Here is a 25,366-nt window from a genome sequence, read left to right on the forward strand (position 1 = left end):
TTCTTTTCATATAAAGCGAGCTTATATTATGTCAAGATTCCTAAAAGTATGTACTTTATTTGCTAACAAAAAATCTTGAAAAACTTTTTTGATTTAATTTTATGAGCTTAAATATTTTTAAACCAATTTTAGGGGGAAGCGTAAACTGCTGATAAGTGTGACCAGCGGACATTCGGCTTGGCAATTGGCGATAGCCGATTTGAGCCGAACATATATTTCAAAGGTGCCGAAACGGTCACTCCGCTGACCACAAGCGACGGCGACGCGCGAAGAGAATATCAATAAATAGTTTTAATTTAGCTTAATTAGCCGCAAATAAGTGTTGCTGGTCCACAGCAGCCGTTAAGTTCAAAGTAACCAAAGTCAATTAATCGAGCTTCTCAGCAACTAGTGAAAAGTGAGTTCAATTTCGCGACTACGATTGATACGCTCGAATTTTTGTGCGGGGTTCGGGGGGTGGAATTTATTTAAACATTTGCGAGAGGTTCGCAGCGAGAGAGTGCGGCAATCAAATTAATTTAATAAAGCTGCTCGATGTCAGTGGCAAACACCACGCATTACGTAAAGTCCGCACAAGTGGTTGCTGCTCCAGTGCATCCACTCCGGAATAAGTGTGCCTCCAATAACAGTTATCGTAGTCCCGTATCGAGGCGGTGTATCTCACCTGGTCGACAGGTGAACCATGCGGAGCGCACGAAAGAAAACGTCGCCATAAAACGGCGAGCCCTCCGCCTGCCGCCCCTTGCCTTCGAGTTCCCAAACATTTGGGCAATAATCAATAACTGGCCTGCCATTTAACGTTCGTTGCCGCAATCTACACTTATTTTTATCATCGGAAGTTTATTACTTCAATTGTTAACTATTATTTAACCCAATCGGTTTCCTTCGACCTTATATCTTTATGCTTTCGGTATTCCTTTAACTTGATATCTTTATGTATGAGATACCCTCCCAAAAACCAGAAATGATAACAAGTTCAGACACTCTTATCGTCTGCGCAGCGTGGATAACCCGTTATTCGGCCTTGAAAGCTGAGCAGATAGCCACCGAAAAATGTATGATAATCTTTTTCGATTCGCACCTGTGTGTAATTGTGCTAACTAAGCCATTTTAACATTTATTCGCGAGTAGGGACTAATGGCGCCCATCGATGATTTAATGCTAATCTCCGTGGGGTCCGCCGATCATGTCAATAAACTTTGGATCCCACATTCGCTGCTTATCGCCAACCTATATTAAGTATTCCCCCCCATTTGGCACACAGCACTCAGCCAACCGCGTTATCAGTTGCTTAACTTACATGAGTGTAAACATTTATGGTTGGGTTATTGTTCGTTCATTTCAGTAAGCAATCACAACATTGCTTATAAAGTATATAGATACATACATATGTATGTATGTATATTCCCAATCTTTATGGGGTATCTCTATACCACCGATAACCAAGAAGTTTGTTTGTTTGATACATTCCACCGATTTGTATTAAAAATCATCTTTTTAAATATATATTTAAATATATCTGATATGTACGTACATATATTAAATTTATCCAACAGATATATCAGTTGCTTGGGATAAAGAATGATACTTATTGTTTGAATTGTTTGTGCGAATAATAAAATATATACAATAAAGCTCTTATAGTTCTATCTATTTTTGTACTTCTGTTACAAATTATAAACAAATAAATACCTATTATACGAATGTAGTGAGAATCATAAACCATATAATATATACATTCTTATAGTACTATCTATATTTGTACCGTTGTTACAAATTAGAAACAAACCAGTTTGTACCAATTCTTTGTTTGCTCATTATATATAGCATATATCTTATATGGTTGTGTGTATTTCACAGAATGTCGAGCAGTGGATCCAACGCAACACCGCTGCCACAGCCACAGCACCAGCAATTCGCGTAAGTTATCAATAAACATTTCAATTAGCCTGCGTAATATAATCTCAAAGACAAACAAACATGTTTGCTTTACAAAATGTATTTTTGCACCGCCAAACAAAGTCACTTGTGAATTATAATAACAAAGGTAGCGCACTTCAACTTAAAATTGAAATCAAAGGATTCATCTGATTAGTATGTAAATAGATTGCACTATAGTTATTTAACTGCGAAATATATAGTCTAATATATTAGATTTTAAAATTGGATACTCTTAGCCACTGTCCACTGTATTTGAATGTATCATCGTTAAAGACTCGTCACATGAATCGACATTATACACATTTCATTTTCAAGTGCTTTGCCCTCAGCCAACAGACCGTTTTCCCATTCACCCCGCATTTCTTTCGTATAGTTGCAATAAAACTGGGACAAATCGGATGAGAAGGATAGCAGTACTATGACATAATATGATTGCATTTTGCACTTTGTTTTTGTTCTCGCCATTGCTGAAAAAGAAATGCAAGCCGAAAATAGAACCAAGCTAAGACTAGATACTACTGTATCCAATCATACATATAGTATGTATGTTTCCTTGGCAGTGCGCCAAATATTTCTTCCTTATTAATGATCAACCCATTTGACCTTTCTCTGCTTTAATTGTGAGTTCGATAGTGGTATCTAAGGAGCGGTGATGGTATATGTGGGCCAAGTTCAAAGCCAATAAGTCTATTGTTTACATTTTGTTGTTGTGCAGCGACACAAGCGACGCGAATGCAAAGTTAGCGCAGTGCAAATGTTTGTCAATTAGCCAAGCGTATAATGAGATAGCGTCTATAGAATGCCCTAATTTCATGCCCTTTAATTGCAGACTGCTGCCGAAGATCATTAACGGTGGCATCGCGGGCATCATCGGAGTGACATGTGTCTTCCCACTGGATTTGGTCAAGACGAGGCTGCAGAACCAGCAGATCGGACCCAATGGCGAACGCATGTACAACAGCATGTGAGTAAATGACGGATATATTTCTATATAGATGCCATTTCAACATTGAATACGATTCCTAGGTTCGATTGCTTCCGCAAGACGTACAAGGCCGAAGGATACTTTGGCATGTACCGCGGCTCTGGCGTGAACATCCTGCTGATCACACCTGAGAAGGCCATCAAGTTGACTGCCAACGACTACTTCCGCCACAAGCTGACCACCAAGGATGGCAAACTTCCGCTGACCAGTCAGATGGTTGCCGGCGGTCTCGCCGGTGCATTCCAGATTATCGTCACCACGCCCATGGAGCTTCTCAAGATCCAAATGCAGGATGCGGGACGCGTGGCGGCGGCGGCCAAATTGGCTGGCAAGACGGTGGAGAAGGTGTCGGCCACCCAGTTGGCTTCGCAGCTTATCAAGGAGAAGGGCATCTTTGGCCTGTACAAGGGTATTGGAGCCACAGGACTGCGAGATGTCACCTTCTCCATCATTTACTTCCCACTCTTCGCCACTCTTAATGACCTGGGTCCACGGAGAAACGATGGATCTGGTGAGGCTGTGTTCTGGTAAGTAGATCATAGTTCTGTCAATTGTAAGCGTACCATTTTTATATTTATATTCAATAGGTGTTCCTTCCTGGCGGGCTTGGCGGCCGGTTCCACCGCTGCCCTCGCAGTTAATCCGTTCGACGTGGTCAAGACGCGCCTGCAGGCGATTAAGAAGGCCGACGGCGAGAAGGAGTTCAAGGGCATATCCGATTGTATCACGTGAGTTCAAGAAATATTACTCCAAAATATCCTTCCACTAATATCCATTCTCCAATAGTAAGACCCTGAAGCACGAGGGACCCACCGCCTTCTTCAAGGGCGGCCTGTGCCGAATGATTGTGATTGCTCCTCTGTTCGGAATCGCTCAAACGGTCTACTATCTGGGCGTGGCTGAGGGCCTGCTGGGCTATCAGAAAAAGTAGGGGGGTTTCGTATGGGTACGCGCCAAGGCGGATTGACAAGACCGAAAGCATTTTAAATGTACTCTCTTTGAATATTGAATGTGTATGTATATCGTGTTTAAATGTTGTTAAAGCTGTCCATGAATGTAATCGTGAAGTCTTTATAGTAAGCAAAAGTAATCAAGCGCTGTGCTTGCCAGTCAAGTTGTTAAAGTTTTCCCCAGTCTTATAAAACCACTCGAACGATGTACTATGTATTTACACCATGCATAGCAGAAGATAACTGATGCTCCAATGACAATAAGATAAAGCAAAATAATCGCTAAAATGATGTACATTTTTGGTTAATATCATAGTCTATAACTGTTGTGTTTGAATACTCTCTATTAAGTCTTTGTTTACCGAGCAATCCGCAGCTAGCCATGAACATTTTGCATCAAGTTGTATTAGTAATGCATTTTCCTTTGCTGTCAGGCTAAATTTACTTCTAGTAGCATTCGATAACATGACTAGAGCAATTGTATGCTTTATAAAAACCGTCAGAATTAAACTAACGAATATACAATAATGAAAAATTCCAAATTTTGGTAGAATATTAAATTTGTCTTCGCTGTAGAAGAAAATGGAACAAGTTGAAAACAAGAAAGCGAAACAATTTAAGTAAGTAAAGTGCTACCATCTGTTTAACACTACAACTTTTATTGAATGGCTAACCAATCACAGCGTTTTTCCGAAAATTATAAATGGCGGTGTTGCCGGTATTGTTGGGGTGACATGTGTCTTCCCACTGGATTTGGTGAAGACGCGACTACAAAACCAAACAATAGGTCCCAATGGAGAGCGCATGTACACCAGCATGTGAGTGGGTTTTCGGGTTGGGTTGCTCTATTGTCCGCCTAATGGGTTACTCTACTGCCATAGCGCCGACTGTTTCCGGAAGACTATAGCCGCCGAAGGATACTTCGGGATGTATAGGGGCTCAGCGGTGAACATCCTGCTGATTACGCCCGAAAAAGCCATCAAGTTGACCGCCAACGACTACTTTCGGCACCACCTGGCTACCGATGAAGGCGTTCTTCCGTTGTCCCTGGCAGCGTTAGCCGGCGGCCTGGCCGGTCTCTTCCAGATCGTTGTCACCACTCCAATGGAGCTCCTCAAGATACAAATGCAGGACGCGGGGCGTGTGGCTGCGGACGATCGAGCGGCAGGACGAGAGGTGAAGAAGCTAACGGCCTGGGGACTGACCAAGACCCTAATTCGTGAGCGTGGCATCTTCGGCTTGTACAAGGGTGTGGGCGCCACAGGAGTGCGGGACGTCACCTTCTCGTGTGTGTACTTCCCGCTGATGGCCTATATAAATGACCAAGGGCCACGCAAGTCGGACGGTTCTGGGGAAGCGGTCTTCTACTGGTCTCTGGTAGCGGGCCTGTTGTCCGGAATGACTTCTGCTTTCATGGTCACCCCTATTGATGTGGTCAAGACTCGTCTGCAGGGCGATAGCGAGAAGAAGTTCAAGGGCATCGTGGACTGTATGAATAGGACCCTTAAGGAAGAGGGCGTAAAGGCATTCTTCAAGGGCGGTCTATGTCGGGTGATGGTGCTGGCGCCACTATTTGGGATCGCGCAAATGTTTTACTTTTTGGGTGTGGGCGAAATGATTCTTGGCATTGAGCAAAAGAAATCTGTTTAAATTTAAGTGAAGAACTCTCCGCCCACATAGAGTTTTATCAGTTATCATGTTGACAAATCAATGAATGTAAAATGGCACCGCCCGCTATTGCGCAAACTATTATCGCAGTTTTAAAGCTATCTGACTGAAACTTATATAGAAGTGTTTTTTTTATTGCCGGATGCACTATATAATATAGCTGCCATAGCAACCTTTCGGTTTTTACATGGATCAATAATTTGAATTTAACAAAATGAGTTGCCTTCTAGGAGCTCAATTAACATTTAATGTGTGTATTTTCTTATTGCATCTATACATATAATCGATAAGTAATTTTCAAGAATCAGCCCAGGGCTGATTTGCAGCCCATCTCTCTCATCACAATCCTTTCACTTCAGCTATTCCTCAGTTGCCTTAGATCACATCCGCTGGCCGGCTGTTCGGAACAGCTGCATTCTCAGAACCCAAATCCACGTAGCGAGCGCGATACCAGCGGGCCACTGCAGCTCGATACCAGTCGAGGAACAGGGCCTGTCGATATAGAATGATACCCATTTGCAGGATGATGAAGCCCATGATCGTGACCAGATTCATGTACTCCCACTCCATGACAATCACAAACACCCAGATGAAGTATACGCGTAGACCATCGGCCAGAAGTCGGTTGGCACTGGACGAGTACATCGCAATGAAGAGTCCAATGAAGTTGTACATGGCACATGAGATAGTGAAGGCAATCAGAACCATTATCAACGAGATATTCCCTTGCAAAGCCGCAAGGAGATCACCCCAATCGTCGAAAACTGCACGGGAACTGTGGTTAAATGGATCTATGCTCGGCAGGAAGTTCATACAAATGGCCAGCAGCGAGGTGATGACCAAGCCGAAGATTCCCTGCCAGCCGGCAGCTTGCAGTGGGGCAACATTCGAGGTTTTGAGCTGTTTCTCCTCGTAAACATACTGCAGTCCGTGCAGAATCTCAGCAATGATGATGAGTAAGTCGCCGGTCAGAATGGGTTTTTTGTCCGTGTACGGCAACGTGACCACGTCGTACTCAACGCGCTGGACGTCCAGACTGATAATGTCCAGCAGGCCGCAGGAAATCGTAAAGATGGCCAGCCAGTGCCGTCCGGTCAGCGTGTGGTTCAGAAACATGGTGCTGAAGATGCCCACAAAGATCAGAGCGGCACCTGCGGGAGAGATGGTGCAACGTAAGTATAGATAAGCAAGGCCATTCGCTGATAGAAGTACCCCTTATCATCTGAAAGCTGGTGGCATAAGTCAAGTAAAGTCCGGTGAACAGCAAAATGGAGGCTATTGCATCCAGCAAGGTGGGCAGTATCATGCTCACAGGGCGGAACTCACTGCTGTCCTGCGACAAGATGCTATCCAGATCGGATATCACCTGTGGATTGCCAGACGATTATAATTGAACTTCCACAATCGCGAAAGTTTCGCCGGTCACGATCCAGCGTTGGAACCGGCATTGGAACTTACTCCACGACGACTGGAGATCAGGCGGATCACCTTGAAGACCACAAAGCACAGGAACTCGCCCAGGAACATGAGCAGTGTGAACACCACAGGGTGCTGGAATCCATGGAGTTTGCCATGGCTGCCGATTACCTGTTGTTGATTGGCCCACCTGCAATTCGCACAGCAGCGAGTGCACATTTAGTTAGATCCATTATTTACTATTATTAAGCGATATTTCGCTACTCACTTCACCACCAGAACGTTGAAGGTGCCGCTGAGCACAAAGATCAGCGACAGAAAAACCCGATGATCCATTCGTCGGCGGAGGATTCACTTTTTGGGTGCAGCGTTAATTCGATTTATAAATATTGACGTTCTTTGTGCAATTCGCAATTGTGACTGCGCAATGATAAGTGCAAAAAAGTGCGGCCAGACGGTTGACTGACTGCCCTTCCACAGGTCTATATAATCTACTTAAGTGGTTGTGACCATTAACCAGCAACTCTACCGTTTTCAAGGTCAAAAACCAAAGTAACTAGTAATTTTTTTTTGCAAGTACTGCGAATTAGTTTGTTTTAACGGGACTTTTGTTTATTTTCTTCTATCGCCACCAGTGTGACCCCACAGGAAAGCTCAATTACTACGCAAAATATACTGAACGGACCGTTCAAGTAAAATGGTCATACTACAAAGCAACTGGTGAATTTTTAAAAAAGGCGGGCTTTTAAATCGGATTTTGGGGTAGTAAGATATGGAAAATATTGCATTAACCATCTTACAAGATTTCTGGGATATCAATATTTAAAAAATCTTTACAAATTTTATAATTTGATTATTAGATAAAAGAATAAACTGTGTGCAATTATTTTTACCAAGTTTTTATTAAACACAAACTTAAAAAATATCACAGGATATGAAAAACCATTTAAATGAAAATACATGAAGTGGTGTTAGTGCATTTGCCGCACAATTGCCATCAGTTTGCTCCCATTGGCTCTTGCGTCGCGTTCTGTGCTAATTTCCTGTAAATAATTCAATAGTTTTGTATAGTACACAATTGAAAAAAAGTATGTATTTAGCAAACATAAGCAAGCAAAAACACAGTTGGCAAACAAAAGCGTGTCCTGTCATCTCACCTGTACGCTGTGGTTTTTTTTGTAAGTGTTGTGCTAATGTCTCTGAGTATCTGGTTTTCTACATTAGTATCGTTTCGTGCAGTGTAGGTGTTCCTAGAGCTCATCTCGCGCCTGGGAGGACGATGGCAGCGTCACCTCCTCCACGGAGCCCAGGTGTATGGTTCTGTTTGGTCGGCTGAACTTTGGTATGTATGCGACCGAGTCGCTGTTGCTAACCACCGAGTTGTGTAGGTGTTCCGTGGGTGCCGCGGGATCAGGGCTTGTGAGTGTGATTTTGGAGCCAGTGGCCACTCTGTGGAATGCATGTATGTGGGTATTGTAGTGTGATCAAAGGCTGAGCTTAAAACAAGAGAACTAAATCCTTGGAAACAAAACAGTTAAGCTTCTAAAAATCACAGAGGTAAAGGATGAGGTACATTGTACCCAAAAAATGTGTGGTTCTGAGCATTCCTGGAGAAATATTAACTGATTGTTGTGTGCCAGTAATGTGTATAGTTAGTATAGCGCTACATGGCCGGTATTAGTTTTTTGGGAATATAGTAAAAAAAGGGGCATCTCTCTTGTACCTTATGTACAGCTTTTGGAGGTGATTGTAGTCGAAGAGGAAAGATCTAGAGTGGCTGAAAAGATCTATTGGCGCTGGCGGGCTCCACCGCGTGCTCCGCGCAATTTTTGTGGGTTTCTAATGCAGATCAGAGATCGTAATCAGAGCTTCGGACTTAGATCCGCCACCTTACCTGTCCCTGGCCTGCATGCTGGCCTCCACGTCCAGGCTGCGAGGTTGCCGGAAGTCGCACTCCAGCGAGAAGGCCGAATCTCCGGGTGTGATCAGCTCGGGATCGTTCTGGATCACCACGATGTTGGTGTAGAGGTCACCATCCCGGATCGTTTGGCACTGGTCCAGCTGGAAGTTCATCTCCATGGTGCGGGATCCCTGGCTGGAAGTGGGCTTCATGAAGCACGGCGCAGACTGCTTGTAGAAGCTTCCACGAGTGTACATGACGCCCGTGAAGGGCTTCTCCGTCTCCAGCACCACGTTCATGGAGTCCGCTCCGCACTTGAGGTTCACCTTTTGGATGCCCTGGTCGCTGCCCTCGATTTTAAAGGTGTCGGAAAGGTCTTGTTCCCAGATTTCTGCAAAAGGGCGAAGTAATTTCATGGGTGACATTAAAGGTTGTTTATGTAAGACAATTTTATGCTTTTAACTTCAAATATCTTTTTTACTTTTCTCCTAAACGCATGTCAATCCTACATTGAAACTAAAACAATTTTCTTTTCTATTCGTAAAAGAAGTAAACATAAAAACATGAATTTTAATACTGAAAAGCTACAAAATCAACCTCTTGTATTATTTTAGAGTTTTTTACACTTTCTTTCAGCTTTTGAAACTATAACTCTCCATTTCTTTTCTAAGCCACTTTCAAGTGCTTTCCACTCGGAAGTAACCGTTAGAAGCACCTGAGCCTACCGTTTCTAGGCAACTTATCCACCGAACCGTTGAAGTTCACTCATCTCTCAGACAGCCGGCATTGTTGATAACCGGTTTCTGCTTATTTTGGTCTGGCTAGAACAGCGCGCAGCCAAAGAATTTCTCCACCCAACCTGGATGATTCAATGGAGTTGTTCTTTTGTCGACCCAAGACGACGATCTTACCTTGGTTTTGATTTTTCTGCTGCTTATTGGCAGAGACGTGCACCGCCAACAGCAAATTGCAGGCGAACAAAAGCAGAAAGCCATTCATTAATCCCGACATTATATTGCACTTTATTATTATTTAACACAAAACGATGTAAAGCTATCGCGAAGATTCCTGACTCTCGAAGATGTCTTCACAGCTGCAAGCCAAGATTCAAACTGACGAAACAATTGCGCCTGCGCAGCGCATATAAGCGCGACTCAAAAGCTCCGCTCACCGCAAACAAGAAAAAAAACTGGAATGCAGACTCGACTTAAGAGAGAAAGAGACGCTTCCACAGAGAGTCGGTGAGAATTTGGTCAATAGCAGAGCATGAAAACAGTTGATTGCACTGCGCTTTTGATAAGGCGAAAATTTATTGGCAGCGCCGATTGGAAAACCGAAATGAATCCACAAGGAAGGCAGATTACATACCCATCAAAATGTTCTATAAGTAATAATTGGAAAATTCTACATCACAAGCGATTTGAGAAAGTATAATAAGTTTGCATTCCTATTCTGACATCTCTCTTTCAGAGAGTTTTGAAATGTTCTAACGGTAAATTTAGGCTTAAATAGAAAGCAAATATTTTTTAAAATTCTAGCTTGGAAAGGTTTGGCTTAAAGAACTTTTAATACTAGTATATAATAATTAAAAGGTCATTTGAGAGGTTTTTGAACTATACTTATGGTTAACTTAGCATTAAAGCGACACAAAACACCCTCTTCCAGGGTATCAATATTTATTTAAAGCGGCAGTTTAAGGAAAACAAAATGCGGCATCGCTCCAAAGACATTTCCGCTTTTCGCGTGTGGCATGTGGATTTCTGCTGCGGTGCATTCGTTTCGCATTTTTAGCGCTGCATTCAAGCGATTTTTTTGGTTGCAGTTCATTATTCAAAATGTTATTAAACTTCCCCGTTTTTTGCGACTTTGGTTCTCCTTCATGCAACGAATTTAATCATTTGAGCAGCGGTTTTCATCTTGAGGTTGGTTTTTATTTTCCTCGCTAGTTTTCCACCTGCCGCCTTTGTTGTTGCTTACATACATACGTCTTTTGTTTTTCGTTGATTGCGTTAATTAAAGTGTAATTAGTTAACGATTCGGCTTGGCCATGCCAATCCAGCGAAAGGTGGAAGTGGTGTGGTTCAATATTGGCCAAAATGCATTTACTTCGGGAGATTTGTGGAAGCTCTGCTGCAGATGATTAAGTTGTTATGCCTCCTTGTGATTGCTGGTTTTAAAAGCTGTGGATTTTGGAGGGGATTACTGCATTTGTTCAGATTAACACGAGCTAGTGTAATTAATTTTGATCATATTTAAGCAAATAAACCGAGCTTTTGTATTATTTGACATCATAAAGCTTGCGGGGGACTTACCTTCGCTAAATATTATGTCAAATATATGTGATTTTGACTGAAGAGCTCAGCTCTTATCGACAATTACTTATTGTTAAATGCTATCTGTGAGAATTATCACTCTCTGATTAAACGCTTATCAACTTCTGTTTGCAATTGAATTGATATCTCCATCCCAATCCATCTGAAGTTCATTTCTAGGTCACTGTAAAGGCACTTAAAAGGTCACCCGAAGAAAACACAAATCATTTTCCGTTAAAAGCGCATATTTATCATTCACGATTATTTCTTCTTCAGGCCTGCCCAATACAGCTGCAGTTCGTTGCCCTCCCAGTGGAAAGGCTTGGTCAAAACACTGAAAATAGGAAAATATCAAATTTACATAATGCCTTCATAGCGCGGGTAGTGCAATTGGCCAAAGCAAAAGGAGTAAAAGCATCGCTGATGTGTGTGGATAATGCTTGTGGAGCACGAAACGCCGCAGTGGAGAGACCCAACAAGTTGAACCTCCAGTCGGCGGGAATCGCAGATACCGCGCACTTGGGGAAGTGGTCAGTAATTGCCGGGGAGTGGGGAGCGGGGAAGAGGTTGTCTGGTGCCTACTGCACCGATGGCCAAGATTGACAATGATCATGCACACACTGCTGTATATGGACAACTAACCGAGCAGTGGACCCCCTGCCCACGATGGCAGGCAGGGAAGTGGGAAGTGGGATGTGATGTAATGGTAACATTGTTTCCGAGTTGCACAATTTTCGCTGTGCCGCTTTTGGCCAACTTCCGAGTCGGACACTCACTTTTGTTTCAGGTACCGCAGCACTTCCTGCTCCTTATCGCTGAGGCCCACTTCGAAGGCATCCAGGTTGATTCGCAGCAACTGGCGCGTCTGCATGCCCGTGAGGAAGGTGCTCACCTCGGGCAGTCCGCTCATCGTGTAGTACATGGCCAGCTTTCCCAGCTCCACGCCGCGCTCCTTGCACACCTCCGATGCCTTCCGGGCAATGGCCTTCTGCTCATCGCTGGCCGGATGCCATGGCTGGGGTCCGGCATTGGTCAGCAGTCCGAGGGCATGAGCTGCGGCACAGATGACACCCAGGTTCTGCGACTTGAAGAACTCCATGTACTCCAGGAGCGTTTCATCGGCCAAAGTGTATCTGGCGTAGGTGAGGACCGTCTGGCAGGTGATATAAAAGTAAAATGTAATGTTCTCAGTGTATGCCATGAACTCACATCGAGTCTTCCAGCTGTACGGGTCAGGAACTCCTTGAGCACGGAAATCGGGTAGGCGGACACTCCAATGAACCTGGCCTTGCCCTCCTTGACCAGCTGCTCCAACGTGGGCAGTGTCTCGTTGATCACAATGTCCAGATCCTTGGCGAACTCGATGTCGTGAATCTGGATGACATCAACGTAGTCCAGGCCCAGGAGCTTCAAACTCTTCTCCACGCTCTCGCGCGTCTTCTTGGCACTAAAGTCGAACATGTTCTCGTAGTCCAGTTCATAGCGAGCCACTTTCGTGGCGATATAGTAGGATTCCCGCGGCACATCCTTCAGCGCCTGTCCAAGGACCTCCTCGGAGCGACCCTGTCCGTACCACGGAGCAGTGTCGATGTAGTTGATGCCTGATTTCAGGGCCTCGTGCACCGTCTCAATACCCTCCCGTAAATCGAAGCTAAAAGGGAAAGGGAATAAGTGAAATTAAAGATAAATGTAACTTTAAAGTAAAAATTAGTATTTTCAGCAAAACTCTGTAAACTTTCATTATACTACTAATAATTTGGTTCTTAATAAAAGCCAAAAGATTTACGTTCTGTGTACGAGAGTAATTGAATTTGTGCCAATTACTTTTGCCATAGTTCTCTTACCCGTAGTTCGCGCAGAGGGCGCCGCCTCCGAAAGAGACTTTCGAGATCTGCAGGCCGGTCTTTCCGAGATTGCGATATTCCATCCGGCGCACCTTCGCCTCGTCGTGGAATCCCTGCACATAGGTAGCCGGCAAAGTTCGAGACATTTTCGATAATCCAAATATATTGCGCTGTCTGTTGAAATTCGATCGGCAGTCAGAGAAGTACTGGCGGTTTAACTCCATATCTTTAGCTTATATTCTGAACATCACAGATTGCCTCTTATCAAAGAGCGAGTCGAAATGAGTGCCCATGATGTACGTTCTGCATTGGAGCGGTTTCAAATTGATTGAACAAACCTTTTAAAGTTTTCTCTTCTCGATTTGAAGTTAAGAGAGGAATTGCATTTATTTTAGGGGAAGACAGTTTTCAACAAAGAGATTCTCCAGAATAATTCTGTTTTGCAACAAGCGGTAATCGGTAAGAGCTTTCTTCCCTCATAAAAAAAAAACACAACAAACATTAATCAACTTAATCAATCCGCTGTTTGTTTGTAAAATCAAATCTACAACAATTGGAAAAACAAACACTTCTCCTGCATTCTGTAATGTGAAATGATCTGATCTGTGCCTCGCCCTAATAATTTTTCTTATCTTGGAATAACTTAATAAAACATTTGCATAAAGCTTCCCTTAAGTCAACATTAGGGTTTCGTTTGAAAATGTACTTGTTACAGATAACATTTTATTTCAGTGAATATTATAATTTAAAGTTCATTTAAAATCCGTTCTTCCTGCATTTCCAAAGATTTTCCCGCTGTTGGAGCTCAAGTCCGCTCACTTGAACATGTTAACCGTGGACAAAGTGGAGCCCCAGCTGTAGGACTTGGTAAAGACGCTGAAACGAAGACAGAAAAGGAAACCAGTGTATTGTGGCGATTGGAGTGGAGACTGGACTGGAGCAGTCTGCACTGGATCGAGTGACCGGTAACCAGTTTGGCCAGGCCGAGGCCAAGTTCGTGCCCGTGATGCAATTGCTAGCACCAAATCCGACTTGCCCAGTTCCCCGATCGGCGCAACCAGTTGGCCAACTTACTTTTCGCGCAGATACTGCAGCACTTCCTGTTCGTGGGGAGTGAGTCCGTCGACGACCGCGTCCAAGTTGATCCGCAGCAGCTTTCGGTTGGGGATGCCGATGAGGAAGGTGGCCGCCCCATCCAGTTGCATGGTATAGTACATGGCAAGCTTTCCCAGCTCCACGTTCCTCTGCTGGCAGATTTCCGCTCCCCGTTTGCCCACGGCCAGGAGTTCCGGACTACCGGGATGCCAGGACTGGGGTCCAGCGTTGCTCAGGAGTCCCAGCGAGTGGGCGGCCGCACAGACAACGCCCACGCCCAGCTCCCGGAAGGCCTTCATGTGGCGCAGCAGAGTGTTGTCCAACAGGGTGTAGCGGGCGTAGTTGAGCACCACCTGGATGCGCCCTTTGCCCCGCTCGGCACACTCCTTCAGCACGTCCACATCGTAGGCGGTGATGCCGATGAATCGAGCCTTTCCCGCCTGGACGTACTGTTCGAGGACGGGTATGGTCTCGTCCAGCACCATGTCCAGACTGGGTGCGGCGTCCACGTCATGAACCTGTCAATAGGATCACATTAGTTCGTCAGCCTATGGGCGAATCTACCAAACCCACCTGCAGTACGTCCACCCTGTCCAACTGGAGGAGCTCCAGACTCCGCTTCACACTCTCCCGAGCCTTGGCAGCCGTATAGTCGAACATCTTCTTGGGATCCAACTCGTAGCGTGCCACCTTAGTGGCTATGTAATAGGCCTCCCGGGGCACATCCTTCAGCGCCTGGCCGAGCAGCTCCTCCGATTTGCCTTGGCCATAGAAGGGAGCGGTGTCTATGTAGTTGATGCCGGATCTAATGGCCTCCTGCACCGTGCGGATGCCCTCCTCGCGATCAAAGTCATCGGAGAAGAGCTTGGAGAGGGTGGCACCACCCAGAGCTATTTTGGACACTCGCAGGCCAGTGGATCCCAGTTGGCGGTACTCCATGTGACGCACCTGCTCCTCATCGTGGAAGCCCTTGACGAACGTAGCTGGCAGCGATCCCGACATCCTATTGCGTTCAATTAACAAGCTCCAATGAAAGGAACGCCTAGAAAAAGTGAACTTTTATATGATCCGAGGTCCGGGTTTTCAGCCACAGATAAGAACTGTGGGGGTAGAAGTTATTTTTCACTATGTATGAGTGATATTCGAAATAGATCTGCCTCCCTTAGCAAGCTTCTCTTCGTGAAAAGCTGTGGAAGAGAATGCACGCTCTTAGTTCTTTATGCATATATATATGTATGTGTTAATAAATTATCTCGCATTATTAATGTAGCTCTCTGAAAGAGTGATTCAAAAATCATGATAGTATATACCAACCCCCTTTTTTAAAGAGAAAACCCATTTCCACTACAGGTTTAAAGCAACTGCAAAAGATAATATTATACCTTTTGATACCTTCAGTAAACAGTTCATGTTTGTTTTAATACTATTTATTTTATTTATCAGCGAAGATTCTGAGCTTTTTGTGGCTTCCAATCAATTGACAAATCGTAAGAGTAAATATAAATATCTGCTTTATATATCAATATGCATGAGATGGGGACGAGCAGCGCTCAGAAGAAGACATCGAAGTCGCCCTGTGGCTGATAGCCAGCTCCGGGCGGGATCAGCTGGGGTCGCTGCTGCTGGCGCTGTGGGCGTGGCACGATGATGTCGTTGATCTCGTGGAGAATGCCATTGGTGGCCACGACATCGCACTTGGTGACGCCGGCGTTCTCGATCTTGGGACGGCGATCGCGGGTGATGCGCAGATGCTGGCCAGAGATGGACTCAATGGAGCGGACAAATGGCCAGTTGGTTGGGATGATGCCGGCACAGCAGACAACATCCTCAACGATATGGGTCTTGACCAAGGCCAGGGGATCGGCGGGCTTTGAGCCCTCACCGGACTCGTTCAGCTCCTCGAAGACATCGTTCTTGGGCACCAGCAGGGTGAGACTCCTTGAGTCGTTGGACAGCAGCTGGGTGAGATTAGCCTTGCGAACCAGCTCCAGGAACTTGCTGTAGTTGGGATTAGCCTCCAGCAGCTTAAGCATGTTCTGCGGGGAAATTTACAAACAAACTTGAGCAATATATTCCATGAATACCACTAGGAACTCACATTCTTGGGTGGTGCCAAGGCACGATCCACCTGGTGGAGGACGGATCCGCAGCTCTCATCATCGAAGTGCACCAGGCGGGCGCAGTTGACCGTTGCCCGGTTCATCACGTCCGAGAAGAGGGCATGTGTGGAGTAGAGATTCAGACGCACACTGGATCCAGCAACCGTGGGCAGGGATTTCTCTGACAGGTCACAAGTCTTGATCATGGGCTTGACCACATGGTAGTTAAGGAACTCGAGCAGATCCAAGTTGTGATTCAGCAGCTCCGGCTGTTCCTTTAGCATGCGAGCCCACTCCGTGTTCTGCAGAGCCTTGTCGGTTGGCGCAAAGATGGTCACGTTGTCCAGATCGTCGAACTGATCATCGTAGCCCGAGGCCTCCAGCAATCGCTGGAAGATGGTCAGGTTCTTTTGCGACATCAACGAGGTCATGGGCAGAGCTGACTCAGTGGGCAGGATGGTGTCGATCACGTGCAGGACACCATTGGTGCCCATTATATCGGCTTCAATGATTTTGGCCAAGTTATTGATGTAGATGGGATTGGGACCAGTCTGATTCGCAGCGCGTTGGGTGCGGTTGAGGAGCAGGGGTTCTCCCAGCAGATTGTAGGCGGTCGTCTTGGCTCCGGGAACAGTGGCCAGCGAGCAGAAGGTGAGGTCCAGCAAGTGGTTCTTCAGGATGTCTGCGGAATGAATGGAAATCATATTGGATTAGTCAACTGGTTGTGGGTTAGTTTCCAGGCCAACTCACTTGAGGCACAACCACGACCCTCCTTGAGAGCACGACGCAGATGAGGTTCCAGCTTGTCGAAGGCGGCGTCGGTGGGCACAAAGATGGTCACCGGCTTGTCATCCTCCAGCATGGCGCTCAGGTTGGTCTTCTCCAGAACAGTGCGCATAATGGACATATCCGCACGCTCCCTGATGATGTCCATAAGGTTCTTGGTCAGCGGCTTCAGCACTCCACCCAGAGTGTGGACAAGGGCCTGCTCCGAGAGCTTGTCGTGCTTCTCGATGGGCACACAGTTGGCGGCAAAGCGGTAGGGTTCCAAGCCCAAAGCCGCCGGCAGCTGGTAGCTGTTGATGCGGATCTTCTGGTCAGGCAGCTCCGTCTGCAGAAGCTTCTCATTGGGCACGTCCTCCAGCTGAACCTCGCCGAGCACAGCGTGCAGCTTGTAGATGGATGGCTTGGAAGCCTCGGCCTTGGCATCTTCAACATTCTGAGTTTTGTAAAGAAGCCTCTTTTATTTATATTACTCTTAGTAACCAAAGGCATGCTCACATTCTCCTGCTGATGGTGGCCACGATACTCCATAAAGGCGGCGTCGTTGGGCACGAAGAGGGTCACCTTCTTGCCACTGCCTGCTCCAAGCATATCGGCCAGCTCGCCGGCAGTGCGAGCGCTCTCCAGGAACTGCTTGGCACCCATGTCACTGGCCGTGGCCTCCACGTCCTTGATGTCGATCTTCTCGCAGGGCGTCGTGAAGTCGGCGTTCCTGGGGCGTCCATAGCCATAGCAGCACTGGCGGGTCATCGTCAGCGTTTTCTTCTTGCCATTTTGATTCACGCTGCAGGGGATGAAGTATTCAATCAATTGGATTACTATATACTCGTATTGGGTAATCCTCGTGTAATCTGCTTACATCTTGGTGCAGACGTGCTTGTTGGGCTTCTCCGCGCAGGAGTTCACGCTGAATTGGAACTGGCCAAAGAGTGGGGATCGCACCACGTTGGTAACGCCATCACGTTCCTGGCCAAAGGTGTCCACGGTTTCTTCAGCCTCCGTTTCAGTGGCCACGGTCTCGTCTTCCTCCTTTTCGGTGCACACATTGGGGCTGAATGGAGCGAAAAATTGGTTGTTGGTTAACTTTGTGGTATATGTGATGAAGTAATCGTTCGACGAGGTAAATGGGATCACTATATTGTGCTTATAACTTGTTACTAATAATCATTTGCTATATTTAAGCCATGATCATTCTCCTGTTAGGTGTTTTACAAATTCCTTTAGACAAGTTCTAGCCAAACCTACAAATTATCTGCTAATGAGTTGCTCATATATCAGACGTGCAAATCGAAATGTCAATGCACTATATCGTACAGCCTACAGTATAATTCTGATTCAACCCCAAATTGCTATATACCCGCAACTCTGAATCCAATCCAACTTAGCTGGTCGATCAGCACTCGCTAACCGAGTGTTTGCCCAATGGATTTGCACAATGAGTCGGCATAGAAAGCATAGTTATACTATACAAACTGACTTTTATGTAAAAGCGTTCGTGTGTTGGTTTAACAGCTTTGCCAGACCATCAATTCAATTATGGCAGCGATGAGACTCCTCGCATTTTGGTTTCTGAATGCGAACTTATTGTGTGCGTAGATTTTAGAAATTTCTCACTGAACCATAGATATACAGTCGCATATGTACATATATACATACAATATACATTTATATGTAGTTTGTAATGCAGCTAATTTTTCAATTTGCCACATCTGTGACTTTCATTTCACTATGTCCGCAGCAACGAGTTCATCGCTCACTGCAAAAAAGACGACAAGTGGATTTCACAATTTATAAAAGTGCAAGCTCGGCTGTAGAAACCGTGTAGTTGTGCACTTATCCAATATAGTCACTACATCACTATATCTCTATATATTCATTCACTTTTCCCTATATACTCATACAGTGCCCATCTGGTTGGGCAATTAATCAAAAAGCAGCAATCGATCCCTGGAAAAATATTAAGCAGCCTCAGCTGCGGGTAATCTTGGATGGAAAATTATTTAAGTAGGTATTTACTAGTTAATTGATATGCTCGATTGCCTCTATAATGGCGATAACCCATCCAAGTGTACACAATTACAGATTACTATGTACAATCATATATTTAATGGGCCGCATGAACTTGACATTGTGCTCTCTTAATTGCCAAATGCCAAGAACAGCGAAGTTGGACGCAGAATCACTCGAGTGCGGCGATTAGGAAAGACGCCAAATTACTGACCATAACTGGGGGACTTTTCAGTGCCCTTGATCGATGCCACTTACCCCTTCCACCAGGGCTCCTGGGCAGCTCCAAAGCCGAAGCCTCCGAACGAGTTGAAGAACTCATTGCCAAAGAAGGGGAATGATTGCTGGAAGAAGATGGCCGGATTTGGTGCATTCACGTCCGTGGTGATGGTGTCCACATCTGCGAAGTAAGGAAATGCAATGAAAACCACACTTCAAATTTACTGCTGTGCTATTTTATATATATTTAGTAACTATTTTAATTAAAACTACGCTCAAAATGTATTGCTGTGCTTCAAACTAAAGTATTGCTACTTGTTAACACATTTAGTGACAATTTTAATTAAAACTACATCTAAAATTTATTGCTGTGCTTTAAACTAAAGTATTTCCCTTTTTTAACACATTTAGAATATATTTTAGTAACCATTTTAATTAAAACTACGCTCAAAATGTATTGCTGTGCTTCAAACTAAAGTATTGCTACTTGTTAACACATTTAGAATATACTTTAGTGACAATTTTAATTAAAACTACATCTAAAATTAATTGCTGTGCTTTAAACTAAAGTATTTCCCTTTTTTAACACATTTAGAATATATTTTAGTAACCATTTTAATTAAAACTACGCTCAAAATGTATTGCTATGCTTCAAACTAAAGTATTGCTACTTGTTAACACATTTAGAATATACTTTAGTGACAATTTTAATTAAAACTACATCTAAAATTTATTGCTGTGCTTCAAACTAAAGTATTTCCCTTTTTTAACACATTTAGAATATATTTTAGTAACCATTTTAATTAAAACTACACACAAAATGTATTGCTGTGCTTCAAATTAAAGTATTGCTACCTGTTAACACATTTAGAATATACATTAGTAACAATAATTACGTTGAGCTTAAGCTTGCACATAATATTCTCTAAAGTACTAATTTAGCAAGTGCAATTTTAATGGCATACTGTCACTATAATTAAGCAATTGATTGCTAATCAAGGTTGGCTACCTCTTGCTATTGCAGGGTAGTTTATGTTTTGTGGAATTAGTCGCGTCTTAGATTCAATTTTAGATTTAAGTTTAGATTTAATTTCAGATCTAATTTCAGATTTATTTCCAGATTGATTCGAATTCGACTAGGAAATAATTGCAACAGAAATAATTAGAAGAGTTTCGCGCTTCCATTCCAATTTATTTCAAACCAATATCTAAGTATAAGTGGGTATATAACATATAGAATAGATTGGCGCACTTACTGAATGGCTTCTGCTCCACACCGCTGGGAGTTTGGGCGGGAACGGTGGCCGCCGTCTCCTGGCGACCCTGCGGCTGCTGCTGCTGCTGGTGCTGGTGCTCCAGGGGCACGAACTCGGTGTCGAATCCGCTGCTGAATAGGGGCAACAGGTGAGATGAGTGGAGCTGCGGGGCCAGCGGGGCGGGTCCGTTCCAGACGCTCGCCATCCGCTGCGAGGCCTGGGCATGCAGTGGATCGTGGGGCTCGAGCGGTGCGAGTGGTGCGAAGGGCAAGGGCGCGAACAGGTTGCGATGCGCCGGCAATGGGTGGGTTAAGTGTGGCATAAAGCTGCAGATCGATGGGATAGGGGGTGGGAGTGGGCATGGTGGGTGGTGGTTGGTGTAGAGTGGTGTAGAGTGGTGTGGTTAGTGTATACAGTAAAAGCTGGCTGGTGTGTGAGTTCCCTTCATGCAAATTCCAATGCTGAGCGGAACGAATCGAAACGGAACCGGGACCCAATAATTCATATGCCTTCATTGTTCCCTCGCATAAAAAGAAGCTCAACTCTACCCCCACAAAACTAAATACATGTATCTATCTGTATGTAGTATATATGCTGATCGTGCTCATTGTTTAGGTTTTTTGCGCAGCATTTACCTGTGCCGCATACTAAGCGCCCCTCTCAGTGGAACTCCTATTTAGAATCAAATGAAAATAACTTTTTAAGTGCCGAAACAATCGCTGAAAAAGGCACAAAAGGAACAAAACTTGGGGAATGTTCCTGCACTTGTCATCCATCAACTGAGATTTATGTCAACGGATTTCGGTTTCGGTTTTTCTGCGTCTCCCAATGCATTCGAAATCTAGAAACTGACTCAGATACTTTCTATGAAGACATACGCGTTAGCCAACTTCAAATCATTTTTTTTTTTCGCTGCGGCTCATTAAAATTCGCTTCGCGGGAGCTAATTAAAAAAAGCTCATAATAAGAGCTAAATGAAAAATAAAAGAAAAACAAAACGAAACTAGCTGGTAATAAATAATAAAACAATAATGCCCGAAAAGGCGAAACGTAAACAATTTGTTGGCTGCTGACTCTGAGGTACTTCTGTGTATCCGATTCACTTCTGGTTGGAGTTCTGCCTCCGCCCAAGATGACTCATCCAGGCGGGACGTGATCGGCAGGGCTCAGAGTGGCTTTGGTAGTGATACAGACGATTTAAGCCGACATTACGATGTAGAGGCTAGAGGCTTGGCCAGTTGCCAGATGATTTTGTTCCTTTTTTCTACTTCTACCCTGTCAGATTCACGGGAAACCACTCAGCTTGAATCAACTGAATGTCCATCAGTCACCATAATATTCAATAAAAATTAATGCTTAAATTATTCGCATTAATAAAATACGTTACAAAGTTATCATGACAAATTTCAATTACTTAAAAGTAAGTCAAAAACTATTGTGCTTTCCATTATATAAACTATTGTACGTTGATTATTCAATGAAAGGAATATTTAGAAATGCATACATTCATGAACAAATTTGAATTAATAAAAAAATCTAACAATGGAAGCAGTTTCCTTTGTAATGATTTAAAAAATCAACTGATGAGATTTCAAATATATCCATTTAGCAGTAAATCAATGACTTGATAATTTGTGAAAGATTAATGAATATTTGAAGTATTTGTTTTGGGAGCGAGGTATTTCAGCCCACGCTGAATATCTGTAGAATGCATATCCAATCCGTGAATCGAATACAATTTGCAAGCAAACTAAATTCTGTCCGGTTGAAGCCAGAGCGAAAGTCATTGGCCACAGAAATTTCCAGGGAAATGTTTACGGCGAGGGCAGAGATGGATCCAACCAAATGGCTGCCTGATTTAATTAAAGCGCAGCCGTGGCAGGCAGAATAAAAAACATTTGGAGAGCGTTAAAGGGGGAAATACGACAAAAACAAACCAAATTGTGGGTGACCCAATTCGAGGGCAGATTATAGAGTTGGCGGGGGCATTCTTTAGCCGGCGCATTACCCCTTCCCACACTATGCCACTTCATGCCGTGCCAAATGTCAATTGCTTTCAGGGCCAAAACCGTTCGAGATTTGTGTGTCAAAGATGAGCCAGCCCTGCGGCGGATTGAACCCCAAAGGTGGCAAAGTCAGCCAAGTGTGGAGCGACCGGCGAAGATCGGAGGTTGAAGATGTGGATGGATGTTGTGCTGTTGGTTGCCCAAGTCCCGCGGTGTTGCCCCACTTTGGTTGCACATTGTTCTCTTGCGATGCAGTATCTTTCGCAAAAAAAAACAAAATAAATAAGACAAATGGAAGACTCAAGTCGTGGCCTTTGTACATTCCCAATTGCGGCAAGAACACCAACCCGTTTCGATGCGGATTTATTGGCAGACAATCTCTGCGACTCAACAGTTTCAGTTTAATGTTTATCAATTGAGGTCACTACTCGCCGGGCTTTGGACTTTCTTTCTGGGGGAACTTTTCGCTCTTTCAGCGCCTTCGCTACCATAAACATTTCGGTCAACTTTATTTGCAGTTTCGTTTAGCGGGCGAAAAATTTCTCCAAGAACAAACAGGGCTTGGTGCTTGGTGCTCTGTGGGCTTTAAAATGTCATAAAAAGCACTGAACCCGGTATTAGCCAACTTTTATGTGGTGTCACTGGGCCCTCCGACGGGACCAGCATTTTAAAGTTGTTTCACATGTAAACCTCGACTGTATGTTTGCTTTGGTAAGTAGTTGTAAATGAGCAAATCTACTGGGGAATGAGGGGACTCAACAGTTTACTTATAGTTCACCTGGACTTATCTGAGGACTCGTGTGAGGAACCCGAAGAGTCATCGAATTCGGCAACCTCATCAGAACTTGAACTGGAATTCAACATTTTATTTATTGGGACAGGTTCAAAAGGTCGGGCGCTGGGGAAAAATCTACTTGGGGTAGTTCTATGGGACTTAAGCACTTAATATTATTGCTCGCAATTATTGTTCGCAATTAGCTTGAGACCTTTACCAATTGGTAAACAACTTAAACAATTTTTTTGAAAACGTGATTTTAAAATTGATTTGTATTAAACTCGAGCCTTACATTAAAATTGTTATGAACATTATTATTGATGGTATCAAACGTTTCGGATTAGGTATCTAGTTAGTCAGAGGTTATAAAATCAGTTTGATGTTGTATCTGGTTTGAAGTGTTTTTGAGATGGTTCCGAAAAGGGTTTTCAAATATTTCGGATCCACTTGTTAGGTAAAATTTTGTACCAATGGTTCTATGAAATTGTATATGTTAAATTAGACAAGTATTTCGATTTTGGTGGGCTCGAATAGTTTGAATTTTTGTGGGTCCCAGGCATTTCTGGCATCTCAATTTTGTTCCGATAACATCAAACACTTAGTTCATGCCTTATCAGAAGATGTCGATGTATGTTAACCATTAAGCCCGCAACGCAAACCACTCAAACTACGTGAAATGTGCATGAAACGAACGCTACACAGCACGAAAATAAGGAAAAAAATGGTTGGATTAATACTCACTCGCCGTAGAATGGAACCGCCTGGATCTGGATTGATCCCAGGAGGAGCAGGCAGGCCCACAGCCGTAGCATGTTTGGTATCACAATCTTAATCTGGAGCCTCGGTTTGGGAGCTAAGTAAATGAACGAGACAAGCTGAAAGTTGCTGTAATCAAGGGAATGGCTGAAGCTGGCTGAATGGCTGGTTGGACTCGAGAAATTTCACTGCGATGGATGGAAAAACAGCTGGGAAACCGAAGAAATACAGGTTTTCCACGCAGCGCTGCACTCGCGTATGTAGGTGACTGATTTTGGGAGTGAGAGCGACGGTCGAAGAAGAAAATTTTCCACTGTCTTCACGCATTAATTGTGAATATACGGACAGACGACATGTGCTGCCTGTCACTCCCGTGTAATTATTGTCAATTGTCTTGTTTTACAAAAATTGGCACACACTCAATTATCAAATGTCTCTGGCTCCTTTGGCTTTAGCTACTAATCGCAAAAACAGGCACTTGTGGCACTCACGAAAGTGGTTATAGGTCGCTTGCTCCGACGATGTGGCCGCTTCAAGTCGCAGTTTAAAACTAACTGCCCAAGAACGTCGAGCATCTGGTATTTATAAGCTGCTCTGCCGCAGTCGCCGTCGCAGTCGATTCCTCCTCTGCCGCATGTAGTGATCATGGGAGCTTTGGGAGAACGGAGAGAACTTTTGGGGACGCTTTGAAATCTGGTACATATATGTGTATATATGTATATATGTATGTATATATGCAAATAGTGCGGGTGGCAGGAGGATCGAACAAATTGTGAAAGTGCCAACTAAAAGTGAGTGAAACGAATTAATCATAGCAGCATTTGGGATTCAGAACTAAAACTTAACGGATCTGAATATTAATATAGAACCTTTTGCACTAGATCATTTCAAACATGTAATTTAGAAGAATTCATTTTAATAAACTTATTCATTTCTAGTTTATTTCGAATACTTTCACATGAACACAAGTTGCTGTAATAGGTTCATAACAGTTCCTAGAATGGTTTGCAGGTAAAACTGCACCTAGAGCGTTTCTGGCCATGTCCTACCTGAATTTGTTGGCCAGTTCTAGTGCGCACTCGGAATTTCGGATATTCCCGTAACCTCTAACACCCATCAATCACTGCGGCTTCTGGTCTGTTCCGCCTTATTAGGAGTCTCCTCATATTTTGAAATTGTTCCGATCGTTTTTTATTGTTTTGTTTTAACAAGATGTCAGCTTGTAGCTACATGTGTAGATGGAATTGAATTTCTCGGAACTGTGAGAAGACTTTTTAATGTTTTCTTGTATTTAATTGCTTATTGTTTGATTTTAGTCAATATCAAATGATGATATTCCTAAATATATATATGT

At 44.0% G+C, this 25,366-nt stretch overlaps 7 protein-coding genes across 14 annotated transcripts; 2 read left to right on the plus strand and 5 right to left on the minus strand.

Annotated features, from left to right (window-relative positions):
- Positions 1-219: 219 nt before the first annotated feature.
- LOC120451785 (mitochondrial glutamate carrier 1) lies at positions 220-4,411 on the plus strand. The gene is made up of 6 exons (XM_039635735.2): positions 220-397; positions 1,861-1,920; positions 2,771-2,905; positions 2,968-3,453; positions 3,514-3,654; positions 3,713-4,411. Exons 2-6 carry the CDS (start codon positions 1,862-1,864, stop codon positions 3,855-3,857), a joined length of 966 nt encoding a protein of 321 aa, XP_039491669.1. The 5' UTR covers positions 220-397; position 1,861; the 3' UTR covers positions 3,858-4,411.
- LOC120451786 (mitochondrial glutamate carrier 1) lies at positions 4,356-5,660 on the plus strand. The gene is made up of 3 exons (XM_039635737.1): positions 4,356-4,496; positions 4,560-4,694; positions 4,758-5,660. The coding sequence occupies exons 1-3, from the start codon at positions 4,459-4,461 to the stop codon at positions 5,524-5,526; spliced, it is 942 nt and encodes a 313-aa protein (XP_039491671.1). The 5' UTR covers positions 4,356-4,458; the 3' UTR covers positions 5,527-5,660.
- Positions 5,658-7,557, minus strand: LOC120451784 (solute carrier family 35 member F6). Its single transcript, XM_039635734.2, has 4 exons — positions 7,229-7,557; positions 7,003-7,150; positions 6,757-6,910; positions 5,658-6,695 (listed from the first exon to the last, which is right to left on the minus strand). Exons 1-4 carry the CDS (start codon positions 7,294-7,296, stop codon positions 5,920-5,922), a joined length of 1,146 nt encoding a protein of 381 aa, XP_039491668.1. The 5' UTR covers positions 7,297-7,557; the 3' UTR covers positions 5,658-5,919.
- A 315-nt stretch (positions 7,558-7,872) lies between these two features.
- Positions 7,873-10,063, minus strand: LOC120453237. Of its 2 annotated transcripts, XR_005616528.2 has the most exons (4): positions 9,772-10,063; positions 8,855-9,251; positions 8,684-8,799; positions 7,873-8,003 (listed from the first exon to the last, which is right to left on the minus strand). XR_005616528.2 is itself a non-coding variant. In XM_039637838.2 (3 exons), exons 1-3 carry the CDS (start codon positions 9,869-9,871, stop codon positions 8,211-8,213), a joined length of 696 nt encoding a protein of 231 aa, XP_039493772.1. In that variant the 5' UTR covers positions 9,872-10,059. The 2 variants fall into 2 exon arrangements, 1 of the variants encoding a protein (XP_039493772.1); XM_039637838.2 differs by lacking the exons at positions 7,873-8,003; positions 8,684-8,799 and adding an exon at positions 8,211-8,409 and having other exon boundaries at positions 9,772-10,059.
- A 1,336-nt stretch (positions 10,064-11,399) lies between these two features.
- On the minus strand, positions 11,400-13,224 carry LOC120453236 (L-galactose dehydrogenase). The gene is made up of 4 exons (XM_039637837.2): positions 13,017-13,224; positions 12,382-12,823; positions 11,949-12,325; positions 11,400-11,506 (listed from the first exon to the last, which is right to left on the minus strand). The coding sequence occupies exons 1-4, from the start codon at positions 13,160-13,162 to the stop codon at positions 11,434-11,436; spliced, it is 1,038 nt and encodes a 345-aa protein (XP_039493771.1). The 5' UTR covers positions 13,163-13,224; the 3' UTR covers positions 11,400-11,433.
- Positions 13,225-13,704: 480 nt separating this feature from the next.
- LOC120453751 (L-galactose dehydrogenase) lies at positions 13,705-15,144 on the minus strand. The gene is made up of 3 exons (XM_039638584.1): positions 14,685-15,144; positions 14,091-14,629; positions 13,705-13,892 (listed from the first exon to the last, which is right to left on the minus strand). The coding sequence occupies exons 1-3, from the start codon at positions 15,111-15,113 to the stop codon at positions 13,832-13,834; spliced, it is 1,029 nt and encodes a 342-aa protein (XP_039494518.1). The 5' UTR covers positions 15,114-15,144; the 3' UTR covers positions 13,705-13,831.
- Positions 15,145-15,522: 378 nt separating this feature from the next.
- Positions 15,523-24,580, minus strand: LOC120451367 (transforming growth factor-beta-induced protein ig-h3). Of its 7 annotated transcripts, none has more exons than XM_039635006.1 (10): positions 24,504-24,569; positions 23,998-24,109; positions 23,260-23,331; positions 20,476-20,606; positions 19,259-19,400; positions 17,853-18,044; positions 17,492-17,777; positions 16,961-17,429; positions 16,210-16,892; positions 15,523-16,147 (listed from the first exon to the last, which is right to left on the minus strand). In XM_039635006.1, the coding sequence occupies exons 2-10, from the start codon at positions 24,066-24,068 to the stop codon at positions 15,662-15,664; spliced, it is 2,532 nt and encodes an 843-aa protein (XP_039490940.1). In that variant the 5' UTR covers positions 24,069-24,109; positions 24,504-24,569; the 3' UTR covers positions 15,523-15,661. The 7 variants fall into 7 exon arrangements, with proteins under 7 accessions (XP_039490940.1, XP_039490948.1, XP_039490938.1 ...); XM_039635014.1 differs by having other exon boundaries at positions 20,476-20,801; XM_039635004.1 differs by lacking the exon at positions 23,260-23,331 and having other exon boundaries at positions 20,476-20,801; positions 23,998-24,131; positions 24,504-24,580.
- Between the last annotated feature and the right edge of the window lie 786 nt (positions 24,581-25,366).

The sequence above is a fragment of the Drosophila santomea genome, chromosome 3R (assembly GCF_016746245.2).
Source record: "Drosophila santomea strain STO CAGO 1482 chromosome 3R, Prin_Dsan_1.1, whole genome shotgun sequence".
Classification (NCBI taxonomy): domain Eukaryota; kingdom Metazoa; phylum Arthropoda; class Insecta; order Diptera; family Drosophilidae; genus Drosophila; species Drosophila santomea.